General features: G+C 28.7%; 1 protein-coding gene across 4 annotated transcripts in view; it reads right to left on the bottom strand.

Annotated features, from left to right (window-relative positions):
* The window catches only part of LOC119683177 (sodium/calcium exchanger 1-like), a 75,703-nt gene extending 51,029 nt beyond the window's left edge, over positions 1 to 24,674 (bottom strand). For 2 of the 4 annotated variants that reach the window (XR_005252632.1, XM_038096796.1), the window contains exons 1-2: positions 24,209 to 24,674; positions 7,978 to 10,553 (exon numbers count right to left, since the gene is read on the bottom strand). Coding sequence is in view for 1 of the 4 variants with exons in the window: in XM_038096796.1 (XP_037952724.1) it covers positions 7,978 to 9,695 (1,718 nt within the window). In the remaining 3 variants the exon portion in view is untranslated. The remainder of the gene's footprint in view (positions 1 to 7,977; positions 10,554 to 24,208) is intronic. The other 2 variants (XR_005252633.1, XR_005252634.1) reach the window with 1 other exon arrangement.
* Between the last annotated feature and the right edge of the window lie 2,836 nt (positions 24,675 to 27,510).

The following is a 27,510-nucleotide window of genomic DNA, read 5'->3' as shown; positions in this document are numbered from 1 at the left end:
AAAATGCCCAAGCACTCTTCAAGTAAATTAACCTCAAAGCGGTGATTATACTTAAACGACGATTAAGTCAATGTAGCAGCAGAGTGGTTGCAAAAAAAAAAAATAACAACAATGAAAAACAGTATTATTTTGCAAGTAATAAAAAATGACTAACTTAAACAAAAAAAATTAGAGAAAAATTTGTTAAAGTGTCACTTGACCTGCTTTGCAGGAAGTAAAAATAAACAAACAGTAAGTAAAAGTAAAACTTTAATTTTAAATGGCGGACTGAATAAAAAATGTTTCAACTTAAATACAGTTAGATACTGTACATACACACACACACAAGTACACACGTATAAAATATGCCCACAATACAAGAAACAAATAATTCAATAGGAAAACCAAAAAAAGTTGCAATGTAGGAAAAACAAAAGTAGTAGGCGTCGAGTAAAGTACACATTTGTCAAAGGTTTTCCCTTGACGCAGAAGAGAGAAGTTGACACTTAGTTTAATGCTATTTTATACTCGTTATTATTGTTCTGATAGTTGTTGCTGTTATTGTTATTGTTCTTGTTCTTGATATTTTACTAACATTTCCTATTGTTTTGGTATATTTTGTATTGTAGATGTTAGTTTTTTTTTCTGTGTTTGTTTTTAGTTATATGCTTGTTTTGCTGCTATTTTTGTTTTTTTTTTTGTTTTGTTGTTGTTAATGATATCTTGATTGTGGTTAGCAGTTATTGTTCAATAAATATCTATACAAATTTATTGACAAATAAAACAAATTAACTTAGCAATACATTATTATATTAGCGCAATTGAAATTAATAGCAGAAACTGAATCATTGAACCTAACAAGTTAATTGCTTTTGTTCAATTATATTAAATAATAAATTATTGAGATCTATTGTTAGGTGTGAACCAATTAGAATTTTTAAGAGGCTTTTCAATAGAGATCACCGATCTATGACATTCTGAACTGGGAATAGGAAATATAATTTCTATATATTAGCATGTGGATTTTTATTTGGTATAGGGTTACCCTGTTTTTTAAATATGATCTAAGATCATCAGAAACTCACAAGTTTTGCTAACTAAATTATATATTTAACCTATAAAAATTGAATTAAATAAATGAGATGATATGTGTTATGAACAATATGCTACTCTCTCTCTCTCTCTCTTATCCTTATCTCCCAGTTAGCATAGGGCCTCAACATTGCTACTAATAAATTGTTATTAAATTTACTTTGAGTTTCTTGAAATCTAAAAATGCTGAATATATTAAATTATTTGCAAGTAAGACGCGATTTTATATATCACTAGAATTTAGTTATACATGCTTTAAAATAATTTCAAAAGGAACTATGGAACGACAAGGACAGACCATTCTCAAATATTCTTAAAACGTTTTCACTTTTACATTCTTTTCAAATTCGAAGATTTGGTAAGAAACTGAGTGCATTTATAAATATATATACAGAGAAATATATATACAGGACGACTTCACGAGTTTAGAACGCAGTAACTTGAATATCGATTTAGTTAAGCTTAGACAATGATATTTAAAGTGTAAAGGCGCACCCCTTCGTCGGGAACTCCTAAGTGAACAATGTAGACATGTTTAGTCTAAATTCAGGCTTTTCTATAGTTGATAGACCCTTGAGAACAAATACTATTATATATAATTTTACTTTTTTTTCTAGGAAAAATAATTTAAAAAACTATGCACTTTCAAAAAATAATTGATAAAAAAAATAACGATAATTGTTTTATTAAATTCCTTACCAATTAGAAAATCACATTTTCTAATTTGTATTTCAATGGGCTTAACAATTACTTATTGTTTTATAATTTCTTATTATTCTAATTATAATTAGATTACAATTAGACAGTAATTATATAAATATAATAATTATTGTCTAGATTCAAACTACAAACTAGATTCATAAATAAATGAACTGTCGGTCTTTCGACAGTTACTTGTGGATTTTTCATAATTTTTCTCTTATGTGACAATTTTGTGTTAATTACTGGAGAAATTTATATCCAAAAGAAGTATTACCATTTTTGTAATAATATGGATCGTTTTTATATTAAATACGTAAATCCGAAAATAAATGAAAGATGCTTTAGATCAGGGCTATTATATAAATAACTCTTTATATTTCGTCTCAATTTAAATGAACTTTTATTGCCCTAATATTATGAGTATCAACATATTGTTTGTTTGAATAAATATAAATATGAAATAAATATAAAAGTCTATACTCTAACATTATCTTTTCAGGATTCATTTTTCATATCGTCCTCATATAACTTAACATAATTTGAGCACAACAGAACAGGTGGGTGAAAATAATTTATTGACAAGAACCTTTGACCTTCCAGGACATGAAAGTGTATAAATTATGTTACACAACCGTAAACCACACAAAGCCTGAAGCATAAAATCAAACATAAATTAGCAAATAAAACAGCAATTATTTGCAAAATACAACTAAACCAAAACACAGATAATAAACAACAATCAGGAAAATAATGTAAAATTCGAATTCAACACTGAATTGCCCGAAACAATCCCGGGACATGAACATTTCCGATTTTCCGATTTGAATGAATATGCGAGTATGAAAATGCGAAGATAAAAATATGTACGATTTGTAGAGGCGGGAAAGAACGTCGTATTTTGTAAATAAATTTTCAATAGCAAAATGTTTTAAAATAATAGACCAAACCACAAAAGCATAGATGAAAGGAATCTATGGCACCTGTTAGGTGCCAAATGTTGAATTATGGAAAACATTTACAGTGTGCTTTGTCAGGAAACAATAGAGAAAAACATACCAGACATGACCCACACAGGAAGCAAGAAACTACCGTTGCGGCAGATGTTAGTAAAATTTTTAAATTAATTTTTAATATTGTGAATATTTTCTATTGAAATTAATCTGCTTTTCTCAAAACAAAAGCTTTGAAAAAGTTTTTTTTACGTATTGTTTTTAGTGCAGTTTGATAATAATAGAGAGGTTTTGAAGAAATTTTTTCATTTCGTATTCATTCAAAAAATGTGTATTATTTATGTTTAGTATTCTTAGTACAGTTGGCTAGCAGTAAAAATGTTTTAAAGGAACGTTTCCTATTTTTATTTAATATTTGTGGTGCAGTAAACTAGCAATAAAGCGGGAGGAGAGAGAGTGTGAACATACCAGTAAATAAAACATCACTTCAATGAAAACGAAGAGGAAGCCTCGGATATGGTTACTTAAATGTCAGTATTTTCGGTGCAACGATCAGATGACCAACAATATGCATGCCCTAGGCACTACCAACTGGCGACAGCAGGCGACTGATTCGGCTGGCTGGTTGGCGCAAACTACTAGAAGTATGTTGACAGCAATAGAGCATTGAAATAATTTCTTTCAGTGTGTTTAGTGCAGTTAGCCATGAATAGAAGTCTTTAAAAGAATTTTCACATCTTGGTTCTTTTCTTTTAGTATATTAATACTAGTAATACTTTGTAAAACAGATGTTTTGATATATTGGTTTAATTTTCAATCAGTATTTTTTAGTGCAGTAAGTTAGCAATTCAGATGCTGTAAACAAATTTTTCTAATTTTTTCAGGGATTTTAAAGAAACTTTTATTATTTTTATTCAGTGTTTTTAGTGCAGCTCGTTAGCAAAGGAGATATTAGCTTTTAAATTTAGCTTTTAAATTCTTTTTCTTAGAATTTTGTTTTATTCGGTATTTTTAGTACTTAATTTTTTAAATTGTACTTCATTGAAACGTAAATATCCTCATAAAAATACAACCAATTTTTAATGTCAGACTTAATTATTATACTAAATGATGTTGAGGTTATTAATTATAATAGAAATTAGCAACAAAAATTTGAAATAAATTGTATACTATCCCTAAAGATATTTTAAATATCTCTCCAGTTAGCATTTTCATGAATTATAGTATGTTTTATTGGTTGTTGGAAAAAGCAATAAGTTAAATGTGAAACAGACAGAATTTAGTCCATGAATATACGTTACATATTACAGATTACAATATACCACACACAGACAGACATGTCAAAATGTTTTTGGGCTGAACTAATACGGCATTCATGTGCTGAGAATATGTTTGAATGACAGTTAAACAAAAGCCCACTTTACGGTCAGACCAGCTTTATTGTTATGTGGTAATCGAGCATACGAATTGCTAAAAACATAAGTGAATTTCATAATATACATAATATGTTGCTGGCAGTGAGATGTACTTGAAATATCACGTACCCGCATGCAGCAGCAACTTGTCACATTGTAGATATGTTGATATGTGAGCCATAGATATGTGGTATGTGAGATATAGTACATACTTGGTGAATTAAGTGTAAAAGACGCGCAGCTAGGCTACGTAATTGCAGTACATAATGGCAAATGAATGTGATTGTGGTGAGTGAGAGTGGTCAATGCTGATTGTATTGATTTAAAAAGAATTCGATATGCCATGACATTCAAGGAATTTTATGGTTTCCGTCCATGCGAAATAAAAAAGGAAATTGCAAAAAAAAAGAACGTTAACAATAAAGAAAATTTTACAGCACAGTCCAACACCTTTGTGTTGAAAATATATGTGGCCATTTAAGCACATACATATGTGTAGGCACATAACGATATATTGCTATAAAATTTTACCCGTGTACTTATATTCTTGCACGGCAACGCATATACTGATTTATTAAGTGTAAACAAACACATTTCTGCACATTTATTCCTGACAGCATCATATATACCACCTACGGGTAATATTCACCACACCGCACATTCACCGCACACCAAAAACACACATACACACGCAACACTGATTGACTGCTTGGTTGTTTGATTGACTGCTCCATTGAATGACGGGTAATTAAAACTGAAAATTGTTTACATCATTTTTGTTAATTGCGGTTGTAAAATTTGTTGAGCTCCGTGCACAGTTAATACGAGTATGTGCCAAATGTGCAGGTTTGATTTATAAATTTTGTTTTTATAAATCATGTAACAAGAAATAAATAAAAGGAAATTAATGTAAATTAATGCACGATTTAATCTGCTTAGTTTTAACGAATTTCATTGCTTTTCCCAAGAAACTATACAAAAGTGTCTAAAAATAAAGTTGAAATAAAAGCGAATAATTATCAATTTTTTCCTTAAATATAATTATTTGTTTTATTGTTTGAATACGCATTGCGTGACATTGACCATAAACTAGTAAACAACTATGTCGAAGGAAGAAAGCTACCATTTATAACTCAGCAGTTGAAGTTGCCAAACGATGTCCTGCAGCGTAACAGTATGAGCCACAGACATGCATATTCCATATAAAATGGATTGCCAAATTTTAATTTATATATTACAGGCGATTTAAATGTCAACACATGACTCTAAATACTGAACTTGTACATGTCGCAAGGATAACAAGGATCATAAGGAGTAGCATGTCACGTGTACAACCAGCAGATTTATGTGCTCACGTATATTGAAGTCATAAGCTTTTGGAACATTTGCAGAAGTAAATGCTGAGATTTATTATGTCCTTTATGTATCTTAATGACAAACGTGTTCCAAGCTTCATTAAGAGAACGAATTTTAAATGAAAATACTTGTAGCTGCGCTTCTTCAACAGAAACCGCTTAAGTTCAAATAATTACTGTTAAAATAGTTTTTGCGAAAAACTAAACGAAATATTAATCTTATCGCTATGTTTAACCAAATAATCGATTAATTAAAAATAAAAATTTTATTGTTTAGACACTACTATTTAAAAACTATTTATTAGTAACATAGTTTTCTTTCGTAATAGAAATAAATTTAATAAGGACATTTATTTAAATGATAAATAATTGCAATTAATTTAATTAGATCATGGAGATCGAATGCTTCTATGCTTCTAGAATTAAACAAGTCTAAAATTGTTAATAGGGAATATAGAATTTAACCTGTTAACAAATTTTCAATTTAAAAGTATTAAACGGTTCAAAGGATCTGTTGAGAAAAGATATTATCTTAATGTTAATTTTCTTTGCCAAAAGTGACGCGTTTTATGACAAAAAGAAATTATTTTAAAGTTAGGGTTCGAATAGAAATGAAAAGACAACTAAAATTTTTTAGTTGATTTATTGAAATTTGGGTGACCATACAATGCTGTTTCGAGTATTGCCAAGTACTTGTAGTGTAACCTTTGCATAGCTTCTTTGTAAAATTACAGACAAAAAGCTTTACATATAGTAAATAAAAATATGTATAACAGATGTCTCTGCAAAAAGAATTGTTTTAAAATAAAAACAGACAACTTCAAAAATTAACTGTCAATTCGTTGAACTTGCGTTTCCAAATAAAGCTGTAGTTTATAAGCTCGTTCTTATTTAAAGCACGGCAAGTGCTTTGGAAAGTATCACTTAAAAAATAGAAAAGACAAAAAACTTGGAACTTGAGCATTGAAAGTTTGTGCCATGGCTTCCAATTTGACAGGCACAAGTTCTAAGCCTAGCACTTGCAGTCTAAACATATTATATATGGACTATAAACTAATTAAAAAATTCGAATATTTCCTAAGACCACTGATGACGGGTACTTGGCAATACCAAACAACGTTGTTTGTCCAAATTTCAAATTATTAATTAAAAAATTTTGTTGTTGTCTTTTTATTTCTATTCGAACCCTTCTAAAGATATTATCATTATTACAAAAATTATTTCTATTTTAAAAACTGTTTAAGAAAATTGCTGTTCCTGATCTAAGTTTAGGGAGAATTTAACATTCGACCTAATGCAATAGTATTTTATTAATTTCATCACATTTTAAACCTCAAATATTTAATTATCAATTACCAATAATCATGTATTCAAAACTGAAAATTAATTTCATTTTAGTCAACCACAGTATATGTTAATTTTGGCACTTAATGTAAAGACAAGTTCGTCTTAAGATCTTTGGTTCTTAACGATTTGGTGTCAAGTATAGTATCCGAATGAACCACGAGCTGTATGAGCTTTATCATGACATTGGTATATTACTGTAAAATAAACATCTAGCGACTTCGCTGGTTTGGTCAAATCGTTAGAAGAGGTCAAGATACTTCAGACTAAAAAAATATTTGAAGCGAACGTATGCTGCGACAGGTCGAAACTCGGTAACGGACTATTCTGGACATTTAGGTAAAGTACATAAGTACATAATGTAAAGAATGGAGAAGAATAACCAAATAATTGCTAATAAGTTTAATAAATATAAAATTATACCAAAAATTTCAATATAAAACATTCAGGACGCTAACTTTTTATGTATGTATTGTTGATTAAAACTATATTTATTAATTAATAAAGACCAATCTAGTGCTTCAAAATGGATAAGAACTCCACTAGCGCGATTATACTCGACTTAATATATAAAATCATTGGAACTATTTGAAGACTATGTCCACTGTCTTTTTTATGATTTATACAAATGCGTACAACAGATCATAATATACAAACGATTCAGACACCGAGTAGATTGCCAGACCGGCCTGACTCAAATATCAAAATACTCGGAACTTCGATTAGCAAGATCATTATTTGAAGTTTGTAACATTATAGTTATAACATAATATTAACACAATATAATATATATGTTATTTATAAAGTTAAGTATAATAATTTTGCACAAATTACACATCATCATGTATGGCTTTATCGATATCAACATTTATTGATAAGATATATACACTTTAAGGTTTTCTTGTGGGCTATTTAATAAATTTTATTATTATTTTAAAACAGAACAAAAAAATATTTATTTAAATTTAATAACCCGTTGAATGTTTAGACCACAGAATTAACATATTTTATTTTAAGCTAAAAATAAAATAGACCAAATAGTCTATAAAAAAACTGTTAAATAAAATAATGTTTTAGAGGAAGTAATTTATATAGAGGTAGTTTTTAATAAGATATGTATATATATAATTTTGTACTCACTCAATTTCATTGTTTTCGAATACCAATTCACCCTGCAATGGTTCATATTCCTTGCCGGCTTTCGCAGTACCATCCTCCGTCCAATAGGGTATAATAACTTTTCCGCGCGCACCGGAATACCGTTGTACCTTTAGTTCATAACAGCCTACCGATTCATTAAGTTCATGATTGAATTGTTGGAATGCAAATATGCCAGAATGATCATCATCCAATATCATAACAGTGGCTACCTTTGGAGTTGATAGTGTAGCGGATTCGGATGGATTACTTAAACGCACATAAAAATGTTCATCCTGCTCGAAGACATCGTCATCTATAATTTCAATTTTGAAGCGTTGCTCATCCACACCGGGTAGAAAAGTAAGTACACCTTTTTTTCCAATGTAATCACTACCAGCTTCAGCAGAACCATCTTCTGTCTCATACTCTACAGTTGTATAACCGGAAATATCACCACGCCGCACTACCCGCATTTCAAATTCGCCACAACTTTCCATAACCGTATAATGACCAGGTTCGAAAAAGATTTGCATTGGTGATTCCTCTTCCTGAATGGTCACATCTACGCGTTGCAATTCCGCTTTAACTTCACTTAAGTTCATTTGTGCACGTTCTTGGGCTTTCTTCATTATATTGCCACTACCCATCAGCTTTCGTGTTGCTTGTATACGATAAAATGCTCGAGATTTGGGTCCACGATTTATGAGTTGTTCATGTGCCATCATTTCTAATTGCTCCAGATCGCTTTGTGGGTATTTTTTGCGTAGATCTTTTAGCGTCGAAATGTATTCACGTCTCGCCTCCTCAAAGTCTTTAGTTTCCTCACTCTCATCGAAGGTTTTAATGTCGGTTTCCTCCGGTTGATTCATTTCTAGCGCTGCATCGCCCTCGGCGCTTACAATAACACCACGCTTATTCATACGATAATTTTTATCCAAATATTTATAGATTAATAGACGACGATCAGCAATGTATGCTGTTAATACTGTTGCAGGGAAAAACATAAACGTTAACAAGCCCTCCCACACATCAACACGGCCAGGCGTAATTTGAGCCAATATTAAATATAGCCATATATAGGCAAATATTGACCACGTTGCTGTGACGAAAAACACTCGTAAATGCTTAATTTTACGCACTTCTCCTTTCGGTATCACAACTATACACAATGCTATGATAACGAATAAGTTATATGCAGCAGAGCCTACAATTGTACCAGGTCCTAAATCACCAGCTTCAAACTTTTTCGCAAACATTTCAATAACAGAAAGCAGGATTTCCGGAGCACTTGAGCCCAACGCCATTAATGTCAAGTTAGCAACAGTTTCATTCCAGACTCGCACAACTACAATCTGTTTCTCACCACCCTTCTTCTTGACAACAACTTCCTTCTCTTTGGACGTGATCACCTCAATCGCTGCCATAAAACGATCAGAAGCAATTGAAACGCCAATAAACAAATAAACCATCGCAATAAAATAACATAGACCACGCGCGACACGATCGCCTATCGTTATATTGTCCTGCGGTTTCCAAACTTTTAGTATGAGGCCATCCTTGCAGATGTCCTCCTGCGTTGCAGGCAGCGCTGTGACATTACTTATGGGCGTGGTGTTTTCTTCTGTATTTTGAGCAAGCGTAAGTGTTGTTGTACACACCAGGAGCAGACAAAGCGCTAATATTAGATGGTTCGTAAATCGTTTGCTGCTACCAAACATTATCGTTGTTGTTGCTAACGTTGGTGTAGTTGTAGTTGTTTAAAATGTAAATTAGATTAAAATTTTATTATCTGGCGAGGAAGTGAGAAAGGCGAGATTTTCTTTGAACGAAAGTGCTGTTTAGTGTTAGTTAATGCAATTTGCCTAAAGTGAGCTTTGGACGGTTGATATTTGATTGGGCGTGCCGTGTCTTGTTTGCTTGATTTTGTTTTTGCTTTTGCTTTTGCTTTTGCTTTTGCTTTTGTTATTGAAATTATTCTATTACTGTGATATCTTGGATTTACATTCAACCTCTGGGATGTGAGCGTGTAGCATAAAGCTTGGGTGCAATGTGTCTGAGAGGTGAAAGTTATTTTTTGGTCTACTAATGTTGGATTGTTTGCTTAAATTTAATAAGTTATGAATTTATGTTTGCTTTGCGCTTCTGTTATTTAAAATTTATTCAAATACTTTTCACAATTACTTTTGTATGGTTTAGTTGCGGTTGATGTTGCAAGTGTGATGATGCAACAACTTCTAACAATAGGTGCGTGCTATGAACGATTAAGCGACATACTCTTGGACTACTGGACTATTCTAAACTCTATTTGCTGCGGTTGAAGCTGGTTTCTTTGGTTTGTTAGATTTAGTAAAAGCCTTGAAATCAGATATTGCTTTGACTCTGGCCGTGTTCGATAGATGCTTAATGCGTTTTCTAGTAATTCCTTTTTAAAATTCGTTACTTTAACACCAATGATGCAATATTCCGATTTAGTAAGAGAGAGATGAAAATTTGTCAGTGCAATTTTGGCTTTAATATGTGAGCTTAATAACTATCCTGCCATTTTACAATATAAACCGTAATCAATGTTCCTTGACCTGTAAGAAAAAAGTAAAATTATTACAATATTTGTATTTAATATTTGTATTTAAAAGTTAAGCAATTATGAATAGAAGAATTATTGCCAATGGCAGCATATTTCTTAGCGCTCACTTAGTCACATACATTTCGAATAATTTTCTGATATTTTTAATAGAACTTAAACTTAATGGAACATTTTAAAAATATTTTTAAGGAAAAAAGGAATGAAAACGATATTTTTAATCATCATAAAATGATCAATTTTTATTTTAATAATTACAGGATATTATTTGGTAGCAGATTTTTCAAAATAAGCTCAATCTGCTGATATTTAATCTGCCAACTAATGCCATGATTTTGATTTCGAAATAGTTCAATAAAAAATATGTAACCCAGCAACGTTTACAACTTACTTATGTATATATATATATGTATATCCATGAAAAATATTCTGCAGTAAAAATTAAGAGGATACTACACTAAAAAGATAGATTAGGTTAGGTTGGAGTGGCGGCTTTGTACCCTAGGGTTACTTGAGCTTAAATAATGGCCCGTTGTGATATCACAACCACAAACCTTTGCAGCTATCAATTACTGATGAATCGTGAAAGGTGCACTGATTGCTGCTGTTAATAGACTGGTGGCATATTGAACAGTAGGTGTTCAATAATTAAGAAAATCGGTAAATCACTGTTAATGATGCCTTAAACAAAGTTATGAATGTCAGTTTATCTCTTCATATGCTCTGGAAAGATTTTAGTTTTAACAAGTCTGTGTTAATGACATGTCAACGAGTTGTTAATGAACGAGTTGTTTATATTATAGAAATGAAATACTTGAAATACTTCTGTGAAATACTTCAAGAAAGTATAGATATGAAAACATGGTGTGGCTTCTTAAATCATGTGATAGATCACATATGAAAGAATTTTAAATTGTTAATCTATGCAGATAAGTTGATAATAATTTCAGCCTCGGAAGACATTATTACCTAAAAAATATTTGCAAATGTAATGTAAGAATATAAAACTAATTAACGTTATATTAAAGAACAGCATTTGATAAGTGAGTTCCTAAAAGTTAAAGAAATTCACATCATACAATAATTGTAGAAAATATATTTTTTTATATAATATACATTATATATCTACATATTATATTTAAACTCCTGCCTTATATAAACGATTCATTTGATATATCTTTCATCACATAATTTGATTATGAATATTTAATATACATAGTTTATCTATTATTTATAATTTTGAAAATAATCACAAGACAATGACAAAAAAAGATTTTGTCATTTCAAGTTTCTAGCAACGGCGCCGACGACGATTTAATGAAATATATTTTTAGACATCTGATATATACACATCCACTAGTAGAATATAGTGTAGGTATATTAAATGAAATTGATGGGCTGTGTGTGTCTGATGATGTCTTCGGTTGTTGGCTTAAGCAAATGTTGGGTGTGCATATGGTATATGGCAACATACGCGAAAGGTATTTTTTGCTTATGTCAGTGCTCAAACATTTACGGACCACATAACCTTCTCCTTTGAAATTTGTGCCAAAAGGTAAATAAATTAAATAATTTTTTTTGTCATTATTATTTGTAGATACATAATCTGAATAGTTAGATTTATTCACACATGATTGTGTTATACTGATTAGAAGATAATAAATAATTCAACATCACTATTGCATATTTAAAGCTGCTCTGGCACTTGGAGAATAAAAAAATTTAGCAAAACTAAAATAAAATAGGTTATGAAAAATGGTATATAAACGAATAAATTATTTATATTGTATTTAAAAAGAATCATTAAATCAGTTTCAGGTTTGGAAAATTGTTGGCTTTAATATTAAATTGAAGCTTCTCACGCTACAGCAATTACGACAAGGAAAACGAACGACAAATGAAATGATAAGATAATTTTTGGATAATTACATGAATTAATTCAACATTGTATCTCAGATAAATAAACTCGATTTGCTGTTGTTCACATTTCACAGTACAAGGAATACTTTTCATAATTGCATATAGAATATATTTAGAATTTACAAAGATGTTGATTTAGTAAGTAGACGTGCTATGTTATAGTTGTAATAAGAAAAGAACTTTAATGGTATTAGACTCCCAATAGAACGATTGATTATATACACCATACCGGTGTGTTAAATGTACTAAATATGGGGATCCCATATTTCGTCCATGACAATATTAACAAGATTATTAATTACTGGAAATTAGTTTACTATTAAATTAATAGAGATTGTGGCAGTGTTTTTAATTGGATAATGGCCAATATTTCTATAATTCTGAGCACTATAGTTTATATAACTGTAATTCTATAGTTTATCGTTTTAAAGATTAATTTTGTGCTTCCATGATTAGAATTTAATTCAACCAAATCAATGTTTTATAATAATAGTACTCGCAGAAACAAAAGAAGTACTTGCTCTTTCTCTTTTTAAGTTGATATTTTCGTCTTCCATCAACTGCTAATAAAGCAGTTAATTTGATAATTCCTTTAAATCATGATCTGTTTATAACTAATATACGTATGTATGTATGTTGATCCTTTTTTCGAGTTAGCGCAACTGGGCACTTTTACTCTTTGATAGCTGGGGGCACTACGGGGTCCCACCCATCTCATTGACTAATTTATGTATTCCTTATAAGCTTCATGATTATTCAGTGATTGATCTAAAATCTGCGTACCCCCCGTGCAGAGAGTGATTACTCTAAGATTAGATAGTGCTAAATAGGATAGCCTGTCAGTTTTCGCATATAATTTCAGGGCTCTGTCCCTTATGTATTTTGTGATCGGGTTTATTCTAAGGTCTCTTAACATGTCGTTTGTGCGGATGTACCAAGGCACTTTGAAGAGCCTGACTTCGGAGAGCCTGATTTTCAGCAACTTGTAGCTTTTGTATAGTAGAGTCGGCAGCTTTGCTATACGCAATACACCCATAAAGTAATGCTGGTGTAATTATCTGGCTATAAATCAGTTTTCTGTTCTTCGCGCTTTATTCATAGAGTTTTTAATGGGACTTGAGATTGGTAGATACCTAATAGCTCTTATTTCGAATCTGTTTTATATATGAAGAAATTATAAAAAAATTGTGAAAAAACAGTTACGTAAAAACAGTATTATCAGAACTTAAAAACTTGTTGCGGTTGAGTAAAATTTTTAAAAGAAGACATCCATGATAAAATATACATATATGTATTAGTGATACCTAGACAAGAAGCATAAGATGGCAATGCAACAATCTAAAGGCTTGCCAAAAGACTTTATATAAAACACAAAGTAACTGGACATCTCTATGGTCCATATAAATTGTTTATAATTGTTTATAAATTGTATATAAATTGTTTGAAAAGTCATAGGTCAATACCAAAGATCTAAGACAATCCAAAAAGCGTGTTGACACCAATGTACATTCATCTGACTAACGAATCTTTGATATTCGATGTTAACGAAATAGCTAAACGTTTTAGCAGGATATCCACATTTAGACGGTATGAGTACTAACAATGGTTCCTGCAGGTCGCAGATAGTTAAAATGTCATTAATTTCTTAATCAAACATGCTCATGTTAACTACCGTTTTCCAAAAAAAAATTAAATTGAAGAATATTGACACCTGTAGATTCTATGCACTACAAAGTGAAACATCAGTTCATCTTATCTGTTCGTGACATCGAATTGTTAAACAACGACTCAAGTACATCCGTCTAATTTTTGTTGAAGTGTCTCTTTCACATTCTGTTGATTGAGGTCTGGATTCTTAAGTCGAGAGACATTATTAGGTTTAAAAATAGTCCTAGTTTCATTTAAGTTTGATATAAAAAATCCGTTTAGTGTTTATGCAAGAAATCTATTTGGACACACTTCTGTTAATCATTGCCTTTGATAAATGGGAGCTAAAGAACTATGACAACTCTAAATTCTTTGAATCACATAGAGAAACATACGCTTTAGTCGTGCACTGCATTCAAAGGGTCCCGAATTCGGTAATCCATTCTTCTTTTAATAAAACAGAATGACATTTGGAATCATTCTCCGTGAAGAAACATGTTTATTTTAGTTTAGATGAGTCACAATTAAGTTAGAAGGTCAATTTGTTCTATTGTGACTTTTAATAATAATAATGTAATGATTAGATATATTTATTCATACACATATTTAAGTAATTATAAAATAATATATTCATTAGTTTATATAAACGCTTTAAAACGTTCATCTATTTTTTTAGTATCAGGAATAGATATTCTATCTAATAGATAACATTTTTCGTGCTATTTCATAAAATGAGCGTAATTCCCATTTAATTACATTGAGTTTCCACTGAAAAATACTTTAATACACAACTTAATTAGACACTTAAAGTGCTTAAGATACAAAATGCAATTCATTAGCAATTTGTAATTGGGACTTCTCAAATTAATTGCTGGAAATAATGGAAAATTGTTGTGCACTTTTAAGTGATTTCTGAATGGAATGGATTGCTGAATTGTACAACATATCTAATCTTTCAATTAAAAGTCAAAACAATTAGCAAAGCAAACATCAAAGCATCAAATAAATATTTTACAAATGATTTTTATTTATTGGAATAAAAACGTTGAAGATACAAATTGAGTTAGGGAAAAAAGATCATAAATCGGATACAGACACGCACATTCAACGAAATATAAACATTAAAATATAAACATTTCGTACGTAGGAGGCGGTGAGAATATTTATTGGAGGAAAAATATCTGTAATAACGTTTGTGGAGGAAAATATTATAAATTTTCCTCCGCAAACTGTGAACATGACCTCTTCCAGAGCAGTGCCGAAAGTAAACAATCGCTGCGAAAAGAGCACCCAAGTAAGTTGAGCGTAGCGAAAGCGTTACAGTATCTTAGGAGGAAATATTCTGATGTGAATGCTATATTCACCGATTAGCACCTGTAGCGCAAGGCGGAAGAAATGCCAGATGCAAAATTCCAAGACTCATAAAAATAGATGTCAGTGCTTGTTGTTTATTTGTGTAGATACAATATTTCAGAAGCGTTTCGATGTACTTTTTGTTGTAGACACGTTAGAAAAAGATATTGTTTCTATTGATTGTTTATTTATTTAAGATTTGCAGTTTCATGTGATTTCGTTTGATTTTGTATGATTATCGCAATGAATAATTTTATCACTTGATTTAAACACTTGATATCATAAAAATATATGTATGTATATAGAAAAATATTATGTATTTTTTACTTTTGGATATCGTGGTCAATTAATTATAACTGTTCAACAATTACTAAAACACTTACAAGTCCCAATAAAACAAAACAAACAATACAAATAAAACAGAGAACGAAAAACAATAGAAAATTAACTAATTTGTGACTTAATTATTTTATAAAATTAACTAAAAATGACATCACACGTGCTTACAGTGCCCGTCGATGACTAAATCAAGTTTCAATTTTTTACGCAACCCGACTCGTTCCCTTCCTATTGTTTGAAAGAAGCATTGATAACAGTAGCGGATTTAACCACAAAGAGGCAAATATTGTGTTTAATTCTATTTATTAAGTATTACATAAAGAAAAACGAAAAGTAAGCAAATATTTTTATTATTCCTAATATTCTAAAATATATTCTTTGAATGGGAGAATTGTTTGCCATTCTGGGAAAGACTTGCAACCGCCTACCCAGTAACCCAGCAGATCCCACACAGCTTTTAGTAACGGAAAATAATATTTTTATTAAATTTTTTTTTATGTTAAATCAGTACTTAATGCTGACACACATCATTCAAGTGGTCGTATTAAATGTTGAGCGTGTAAAGCAATTACTCGCTTAAAGTGACTAATTGCTGAAAGACAACAAGCCTCTGGACGCTGGACGCTCGGTATTCATAATACGCTGGGTATTTCTAGTACATAAATAGCTGCTGTTTTTTATAATGAATTATTTTATTTGTTTTATTTAATTTGAAATAATATATTTTTTAATATTTATATAGAAACGATAAAATTCGTTAATGGCTTCGATAAAAAAGCTTAGAAGAAAAATTATTCAATAGTTATTTTGTTACTTTTGAGCGGTAATAATATAACAACATAATTGTTTTAAAAATTAAGTAAAATAGTCTCTATCTCTATAAATAGTCGGTATACAAGAAAAAAAATTATTCTAATTTCCGAATTCAATATCCCGGTCGATCTGTTTTTAACATAATAAAGTGTCATCTTTGAAAATGTTTGGTTGTAAACTATTGCAAATCACTGACAATATACACTGTATCCCGGCCGACCAGTTCTTAACATAATAAGATCTGAATCTGGGCACATATTAATATTAGAACAGCAGTTCTTTCAAGCCACTAATGTATGGAAATCCAAGCAGATAAACTGTTTTTACCGTGTAAATTTAGATGAATATGAAACATTCAGACATTTAGTCATATCGACTTTTCCCAATAACGGGTGTGGTTTGGCTAAGAGAGAAAAAAGAGAAAGAGCACTTTCTTGACAGTTACAGTTACAAATTGGTTACAGTTCATTGAAGCTCATCTATAAGCTTATCTTGTGAGGAAAATAAATATACCAGCAAATATAATTATTAATCATGTGAAATAGACGGGTATTTGCTGATTAGTCACTGTAGTCAATTAAACAGTAATGATCTATATAGTAATGTAATGATATAAGATATATATATGTGTGTGATTAAATTATTTTTATTGGTTTTTTATTTGCTACACGTCAAAATAATATTTTAGAGAAGAAATAATAAAATATTTAGTCAATGAGTGTGCAGCAAACAAAACCCGTTTGGTATCAATTTTTTAGCGATCTCGAGACTTTGAAAGCGAATCTAATAAGCTGTTAATTGAATTAATAAAAATGTGAGAATAAATCAAAATATTTAAATAAAATTAAGTTTCGTAATTTCTTTAATTAACATTGAACTAAACTATAAACAATATTTTGAGTTATTTTTAATTGATTTATTACTTTTATGGTATTATTAATATTAGAAAAAAAAGCAATATTAGTTTTTCACGCTAAGTTAGTTTAAAGAATTAGCACTATAAACTGATTTGATCTATTATTATAATGTTATTTGGATCTCAGCAAGTTTAAGGTTGTTACAGACTTTAGAGGAAGTGTAAGATTATCTTCAAGGAGAAGTCTTATAGTTAACTAAGATCCTGTTAAAGTTACACTTGCATTGGACAATAATGAACCAAATAAGATTTTTTTTTGCAAGGTCATACAATGAAAATCTCAAATTAAAATAAAAGGTTAAAAGCCAAACTGAATAGTAATATAAAAAAATTAATAAATTTATTAAGAAATAACGATCTTTACAAATATACGATCCCAATATACCAAATATCTTCACTGTAGTAAGGCAATTCACAACAGTTTAATTTGAAAAGTTTTAGTCTAGCCCAAAAGCTAATATGTGTCCTGATATTGTCGATTTTGCTCTTCAAAAAGGAGGTGGAGTTTATATGGGTTCAGATCGAGCTCGACATTCGGTCAATTTTTAAATACAATTCTATGTAAGAGTTTAGCGTTAACCAGTTAAAGCATATTGAGTTATCGTGGCATTAGGTCTGATAAAAATTGTGTTTTAGTAGAAGAGTTGTAAATCTTCTTTATTAAAATGGTATGAATCACTATTAAAAGTTTTATATTATATGAAAGTCATATTGCCAAGAAAATACACTGATCAGTGTAGTATCATTCTATAAAAAACGAACACCAGTCCAAAGCAATAAAAAAGACCTACGTAGAGATCAAAATCGTCGCGAAGAAAATTAAATAAAGCTGCTGGGTGACATCTACTCCAGGACACACATTACAACATTACAATACAAGAAAACGAGTGAGGTGAGGTGAGTCTACTCACCACTTTGAAACGGTTTTCATACTAAATGTACTTTTAATTTCATTAATAAAGTTAAAACCAAATTTTAATAAGAATAATCATGATTTTAGTTAAAAAAATAATGTTTACACAAAATGTTTAGGTTTATTAATTAATATTTTTTTAACATGTACTACAATCACGTTACTTAATCGTTGTTGTGTGATTTGGTTCAAAAGAGGGAATAAATGTAATTTCTTTTGCATTTTTATTTGTTTTTATTGTGATTATCCGCGCATTACTCGCACTAATTACAACAACACCAAACATTGACATAAAAACTTATTTATGAGAACAATTGCATCATTGCAAGAGCAAAATAAAAACAAAAAGCAATAACAATAACGATGAAAAAGTAAATAGAAAAAGAGAAAAAATTCAAAAGCGCAAAATTAAATTGACTTTACCAGAAGAAGCAAAAAGAAAAAACAAATAACAAAATTAAAATTGTTTAATTTTGTTAAGACTTTAGTTATTTGTTTTCATTTTGCAAAGAATTTATTTTTAACATTGCATTTGAAGCTGTTAAATTAATTTTGTAATATTTTTATTTATAACATTTTCGGGCATTAAATTAACATTATGAAAGCACAATAATTCTTAATCTGTCACATCGCGAACCGCTGGTGTTAATTATTAGCATTTATTTGAATTATATACATAGCTATGTAATAAATATTACATGTTTATTTTATAAAATGAAATTTTCTTACATTTTTTATATAGTTTTTTAAGCATTTTAATAATTGCAAAATATTGAAGTCAACATTTTTTCTTTACTTTACTTTACATTGCTTTAGCTTTAACAATTATTTATCGAATTTATTTGACACAAACTTAAGTATTAGTTTTAATCATTGAGTGATTAAATATCTTACTTTAGCACAATTTAAAAATTATTTATAAGTTTTGAATTTAAGTTTCTACAAAAATATCAACGATCACATTCCGTTACTGTTGACGGATACGGAACCGTAGCAATACTACAATCGCTTTGGCTAAGCTGTGTTGTTGTTGTTTTGTTTAGTCATTTAAATTTAACAATTTTTGTTTAAGTTCGTTTCGATTTCAGTTTGTTTCATTCGTTGTGCGATAATTTTGTTTAAGATTTTTTCAACACATGCCTCGTTATTGGTGGTGTATATAATTACAGTAATCTCTCGTCATATATTTGTTAAGTTTTCAAGTTAGTTCAATGCAAATTCAAAATTAATTTTCTTAAAAAATTAAAATTAACATAATTTCTGTTTTGTATGTATCTTTGCTTCTATATTTATATACATACACTGTATATTAATATTATTTTATTTCAGAAATTAGTCCACTTTAACGGTTAACACGAACTATCGACAAACACAAACGACAAAGGCACGCAGCGAACTGAGCCATATTGGCAGCAGAAATTGGCCAATGCCACTCAAAACTGCTGTTATACATTTCTATGTAAGTTTTTTTTCTATTTTATGTTCATAATATACAATGACTTCTACGATTTGCGAGCGATTTGCTTAAGCTTTAGAAAAAGATGCGTAACAGTAGTGTGAAAAATGTTTGCTATGAATCGTGGCAGAAAATATTTTCGTCAGTATGGAAACTCTTGTTTATTGTAATATATATTTATAAGAATCAATATGCAATAGTTTAGTTATTTATTTCTATTAATAATTAATCTATAATAGTAATCTATAATAATAAACTATTTGTTTAAAAATTTTTTTAAATGATTATAATAAATTTAGCAGACACTTTAAAAATATCGATAAATGTTTGTAAAATGTTTACAGGGAAACATATATGTTTTTTATATTGAAAAATAATTTGCAAAACATTACTATGTCAATTTCTACACATAAGTTTTAAAATCACAGACATAAATTTTGCTCAAGACTGTCATTTATTTTGGCATTTCTGCATAATATTTATGGCTCTTATGTTAAATTGTTAGAAAAATATAATTAAAAATCAAATAATATATAAAAACTGAATGAATGTTCAGATTATATATGCAATAACAATCACACAATAAAAAATTTGATTTTATTTATTGCAACCAAAAATTTTTCTTTAAAATTGCAACTAATACATTTCAGAAGCTTACCCGTAAAGAAAGTATAAAAGAAATTGTGATAAATTAAATTACATTTCCACTGGAAAGAATGTTATTCATACGTGAAGCATAGTATATTTTTGTATAAAATTGCAGCAAAATTAAACAATAATTTTTAATAAAAAAACAAGCAGATATATAAATAGTCAGGCGATATTTTTGCATAAACAGTTTGATTGCATTGGAAACAAATACTAGACTGCCAGCTTACACATGCTGTGGTGGCTTTATCTGTCACCGATTTTTGTTAATTTAAACTAAACAAAAACTAAAACATAACATAAAAGAAAATATTAGTGTGAGGAAAATATTTTCAACAATATATATGGAAAAAATAGGGCGAAGAATGAGAAGGGGAAAAATTATTGGCTGTGTTAAGTAGACGCACAGATCTTGACAAGTGTCCCGCCATAATTCGTATAACAAATATTTTGTTGTCTTTAAACTTGCACTTGCAAAATAAATTTACTTTTTTTAAATGTGTTTTTATGTATAAATAAAATTATTCAATTATATGCGAATTGTTATAAGACTTGGTACAATTTTTTATTTCTATTCACATTTTTTCAATTTGATTCTAAGAATTTGATTTTAATATAAAAAAAATATTAGTTTTAAATAAAAATTAATAGAATTTGATGTGATTGTTGAGTTATTTGTTATTATTTAATAATAATAATAATAGAGTGGAACATAGTACAACAAATATTGCTTTTTAAGATAACTAGAACATTTTAGTGTTAATAAAAACCGTTTTTATTAGAAGACCATAGTCAGCCTAAATCATGATTTAATTGACATTCAAACAAGAAAATATGGAACCGCAATAAAAAAAGTTTTATTACATAATTTTTTAGGGACACAGTGATAATAGAGAATATGCCATACCGTTACTTTTAAACTACTGCTTTGTTATGAAGACATACGAAACTACAAAGGAAAAATTAGTTTTTAAAACTTTTGTTAAAAAGATTTTGATTTGAATCAAATCACAAAAAAATTATACTCAAAATTCTTGTTTACATTAAGAACGAAAATTTCGTGACAGCTAAACCTTACAGCAAAAGATATGCTTAACATTGTCCGGGTTTTTCTCAAATGGCCGTTTCACTTCAAACGGTGGCGTCAAAAAACTGTGCCTGACCTATGCAGCAACTGTTAGTTGTTACTGCATATAAACAATTACCGGACTGCAAGGACTCCATTCGATTTTTTAATTTTTTAGTCGTATAAACTGTATTATTGGTTAGAAAAATAATAAATATTTTACATATATGTGATAATTATTTTAATACAACATTTTCATGGTAGCATGGATTTTTTCTTTAACTCTAAAATTTTCTGATAAATCATAAAGACGAACACTAAGAGTCATGATCATAAAAATCATAATTCATTTCCAATATCACTAAAACTGTAAGTCCTGAAATATAAGTTAAATATTGCGATTCTTCTTAAAAATTTTACCTTTAGAATAAATTTAATTTTTAACGATTTAATTATCACAAAAAAATATTAGAAATACAAATTAAAAAATAATTAAAACGTTTCATGACATATAAAATTTTTATAGTTGTTTCTGTGCATAATTTGCTTAATGGTTGACATTTTCCATTTACCATAGTTTTCAGTGCGTTCTGCACTTATTGGCTGAACAACGAATACCATCCATGGTCAAGGTTTTCGTGGCGTATCGAGAGCAATTCGAACAAGTAGGATAATGCAGAATAATAGTTTGCTGTGAATATATTAACTTTAGATTTTAATAATCCATTATATCTAAAGGTCAAAGCATAACAGAGACAGTGGCGGTCATAATAAAGTTCATTAGAAAACTTGTTTATTTTAAAATCATAAGAAATGCGTTTTTGGGAAAATTAAATGATAAATATTAAATAAATAATAAATTAAATTAAATTTCAATATTTTATCCGAAATTGTTTTGTGATATCACGATCCAATAAAAATGTAATAAAATAAAATATTTTAAGTCAAATGCATGAAATAAATGCATTTCGGATTTGGTGAAAATCGTTTTTTAAGGGGAAAAACGAATTACACATCCATACAAGATTAAAGTAAAATAATTATATATATACATTCTTATATAAGACTCAGCCTACTGCTAAACATGTGTATTGTAAAATATTTTTCAATATCATTATTGAAAGGTGGTAATATAATAACAAACACATATCTATTTAAGGAACTAGTAGTTAAATTGACATCAGAGCTATTAATCTATAATGTAAAAAATCGAATCATAGTGTCTGAAAAGGATTTTTTACTTCAATACCTAAAACGTGTTTTATTTTCATGAAAATTTATATAATTTTTGTCTTTCATAGTCTCTTTAAAGATTTACGAAACACTAGATTATAGCAAAAATCCATTAGACAATTTTTGATAATGTCTAATATATCAAATATATTGAAAAAATCAAAAGTCGATTGAAATATATTTCCAATTCATTTTTTTGTAAATAATTACTTGAGATTAGAAAAACTCCAAACAATAGCTACAGTAACTAGACATTTGAGTTTTCAAAAAGACGTTTTCTGTTAAATTATGACAAGAATACTAAATAATCGATTTATTTTCTTTATCAGACAGCGGCATCAAGAACGAATTAAAAATGAAATCATTATCAAAATACCGACTGATCAAGAAAGGTTTGTAGTCAGAAAATAACTGATATTATTGAAAAATACATGTTATACATTGTAACAGAGTACTGAATATCTGAAATCACAATACTTCAGTTCAACCAAATGTAGTTTGGTCGATTCAATTAATTAAACTATTCTATGTTCCCTACATATTTCCTCCTTTTTTTATTCATAGAACCTATCGAGGTTCTAAATTTTACTTAAATTTAGTTTTCAAAAGGCACTGTAAGATACGAGTAGCAGGCAAGGTTCTTCGAGATACTAAAACCATTAATTTATAAAGCAAATGATATTGGTTTAAATAAGAAACATATACCTTTACATGTTAAATATAATATAAAATATAGAGATAAAAAAGTAAATTATCCAATAAAACTGTTTTTATAAAATGACTTTCAATGTATGCCAAGATTATTTCAAATGAAAAAATAGTAGTCAAATTTATCAAATAAAAAGTAAAATTAAAATCCAGTATGTTTACTTTATAAGTCACAATTCATATTGTTAAAAATTATCCGTTAAAAAACATTAATTTTCACTGATATTTTCACCACAAAATTGTGGTAAGTTTAAATCAAAGGACAAAGTTTCTCAAGATATTTATCTTCCTTGTTTCAAAATAAAGAATAATCTTAATGATGTACAAAATTTTTAATTTAAAACATTATAGTTGTATGTATGAAATATTTGTATTTTTAAATATTTTTTATAAAAATATTTTTATTTGTAAATAATAAATAAAATTTTTAAAAGGTTCTGACATTCAACGCGTCAAAATAGGAAGCAAGTGAATTGGCAGCATAAAATAAAACCAGATAAATACAGGGTAAAAATTGCTATTAATTATATACATACACATATATATATATACATAAACACAATATAAATAAGTAAGCACTACAAGAATATTGCTACTATAATTATTTTGTAGATAATTTAAAATGTAAATTTACTCACATTTTTCATTCAAGTGCACTTTTGCACATTCAAATATTTTTCAAACATTAATTCTTTGCCTCAAAATTTTTTTCTTTCTTGTAAAGGCTTTCGTAATTGAATTTGTTGAATTTGTTGAATTTGTTTTAGTTTGTAATTGTTACCGTACTAATTTCTGTTCTTAACTACTTGAAATTTCGTTGCAACTGCTTAGGTATTTTTGCTAAATATTGAGTTGAGTGAATTCGGAAAAGGTAAAAACTTCAGTGATTACAGTGAAGTACAGTACAAAATAGAATTTCGCAATTTTTTCATGTATTGTCCGGCACGAACTTTCAACCCACGCACTTGATCCGTCTACGTTAAATTTAGTATTTTTTTTTACACAAAACTATAAATATTATTTATTTATAAACGCGAATTGTGCAATTACAATTATTTACACCGCAAACGACCGCGTTCGCTCTTACCAATTCGACTACTAAAATGCCAAAACATTTTCAAAAATTATTTTCAACTTTACCACACACAACTCACCTATGCAGTAAAACGCACACATATCGTTCGTTAAAGCTCTCGAAATTCGCACACATGCTCAATTTTAAACTGACGACCGACAGAGTGGTCGATTTTGTCTAACGGATCGTATACGTATCATTGTAATCGGGCGCATAAACAAAAAACAAGAACAAAAAGTAAAAAATTCTTATAAAATAATCTTTTGACGGACATTTATGACGTTTGTGTGTTGGCGAAATGTGAAGAATATTTTTAAGGTATGCAAGAGTGCGATGGTTGAAAGCAAGTTCATTCGGACTAAATTGGCAAATTGAGCTAAGCTCGATAAGAATATTATCTGAATATAACGAACAAAAATTTACCGATAGTGCCAGCGAAATAAAAGTAGCTTTACCGAGTAAACAGGCCCTTGGTTCCTCAAACGTGGTTCGCACTATGCATATCTGCCTTTTAAATATAATTTTTACCACAATTGCCAAAGTAATTTAAAATGAGAAAAATGATTTTTTAATACATTTTTTTTTATTTTTGACAATTAAACAAAAGCAATAAAATTAATAGCAAATCTATTAAAAACAGAATGAATGTCACATATTTTTACACATATTGTAAAAAGGGTAAATGGTAATTTCTGTATCCTGAATATATCAATGCGTAAGAATTATGTTCTTATTGGAACAAATATAAGTGGGGAATTTGGAAATAAAGAAGAATGGTAAATATAAAGTAAGTACTAAATTTATATATATATAGTAGTGGTTACATAGAGCTATCACAAATGTTCAAGATGTCATAAAAAAAATTGATAGATATGGAGTGATATAAAAAAATAGAAGCAAGTAGAGAATATTAATTGAAAATCAACATAGAATGGAAAAAATAGAAAGAAAAATTGAAGCTAAAATGGTGAAAAGGAAATATAACCGGTAGAGAGAAATAAAATGAAATAATATAGAATTTAAGCAACTATAACGAATCTGGATCGGAACTGATAAAAATAGTCACTATAGGCAATATTGATACTACCTTATATATCAAATAACACCATGTTTTTCTAATAATTTTTCTCTTTTAATAAACACTTCCAACAGAAGGAATGCAAGAACATTAAGAAGTGAACTTTCAGTCGCATTTTATCACAATAGTTATTTTAAAGCGTAGTGTACCAATATCCTTCTTAATCTAGTAGCTTTAATGTCCTAATAATAGTCTAAATATTTATTAAATATGTTAGTTAAATGTGTGTAGCTACTGATAAAGCAGATTTAAATAATTTATTAATTTATAATTTATTATTAATTTATAATTTATTATTACTTTCTAATTTATTATTAATTTATTATTATTATTTATTTATTTATTGATTTATTATCATATCATACGAGTATCTTTAAGTAATCAGAACACTTAATGGAATTAGTATTTCTTTCTAATTTGGTCAGTTGTGATAACAAATTTCGTCTGCTTTTAAAGAATTAAATAATTATTAATTATAATTTACATTATATGCTAGTTAAATGAACAGAAGCGAATGAATATTGTCGAAAAAAATAACAAATACAAGATATATATATGCAAATACATTCTAAGCTATGTAGTAATAATATTAAAATTCCTCTTTCATATTTTGTTATATTATTTTAAATTAAAAGAATATAAGTAAATATTTGTAACAAAATATATTAAAAATTTATACATATAATTGCATTTATACTATTTAGAAGAAGGTGATTATTAACGATATACAGATTTGTGTAAGCAATCTTATTGAGATATACCGCAGAAATAGTGGGATTGTTAATAAGCTACACATATGTTTTTTCATTTTGTGAAAACTCATTTTCTAAAGAATTTCGTGTAAGTTGAGAAGTTTTTTTTTGTAAATCTTAAGGGATTGTCATATGTGCTTCATGTGACCTTACACTGATTCTTTGGACACAGTATCTAGGATCACGGTGATAATCATATTTATAGTTTATAATAAAAAATTAATACATTATGAAAATAATATTTAACATTCTTATTTTTTTAGATTCCACATTTCCACATTAACTAATTGGAACTTTTTATTTCCATTTAACTTCTACTTGACAATCAACTGAATTTCAATAAATGGTTTATCGTTTTTTATAACAATTTTATTGCTTAATAATTTTTTAATTTTTTATTTGATTTTTTTTAATTACTTTTAATTCTATGCACTTAAGATTAAAAACTTTATTATTGTTCGTAGCATTTACTGCGACCCAAGTTTATTAGTTTTTTATCTTAAAATGTGAACATGCTTAAATAAATGTTGGGGTGTTGTATTTTCGTATATGTGACTTTTACTAAATATTACACATATTATGAGATTTGAAATATTTTTTCATTATGTTATACGCTTTTGAAGTTTTTATTGTATTTGTTTCGAAACAATTGCAATTATTTTATGATGGCAAAAGTTGTAAATGTACTCTTCTATCGCTCTTGACTTAATGACGAATAGCTCTCATATATCGTATATTATTCTTATATCGTTAGATGAAAATATCTGTATGTATACTTCTTAAAACACATTCATTTAAGAAACATTATATCCAATGCACAGTCTCTCGTTACCACTGTAGTCTACTGATATGGAATACAATAGTTAGGGACTGTCGCTTCAGTGTTAGATATTACTTTGTAGTAGGTACATTTCACATCAAATTTTCTTTAGTGATGAGCCTCATTTTTCGCTAAGTGAATACATTAAGACCGAAAAGTTTTCGGAAATTCTCATTTAAAATTCGCGCGCTGTATATTTTTCGATATTTTAAGTT

The sequence above is a fragment of the Teleopsis dalmanni genome, chromosome 2 (genome assembly GCF_002237135.1).
Source record: "Teleopsis dalmanni isolate 2A chromosome 2, ASM223713v2, whole genome shotgun sequence".
Classification (NCBI taxonomy): Eukaryota; Metazoa; Arthropoda; class Insecta; order Diptera; family Diopsidae; genus Teleopsis; species Teleopsis dalmanni.
Note: the sequence above shows the minus strand (reverse complement) of the source record. Positions and strands in the feature narration are given on the sequence as shown.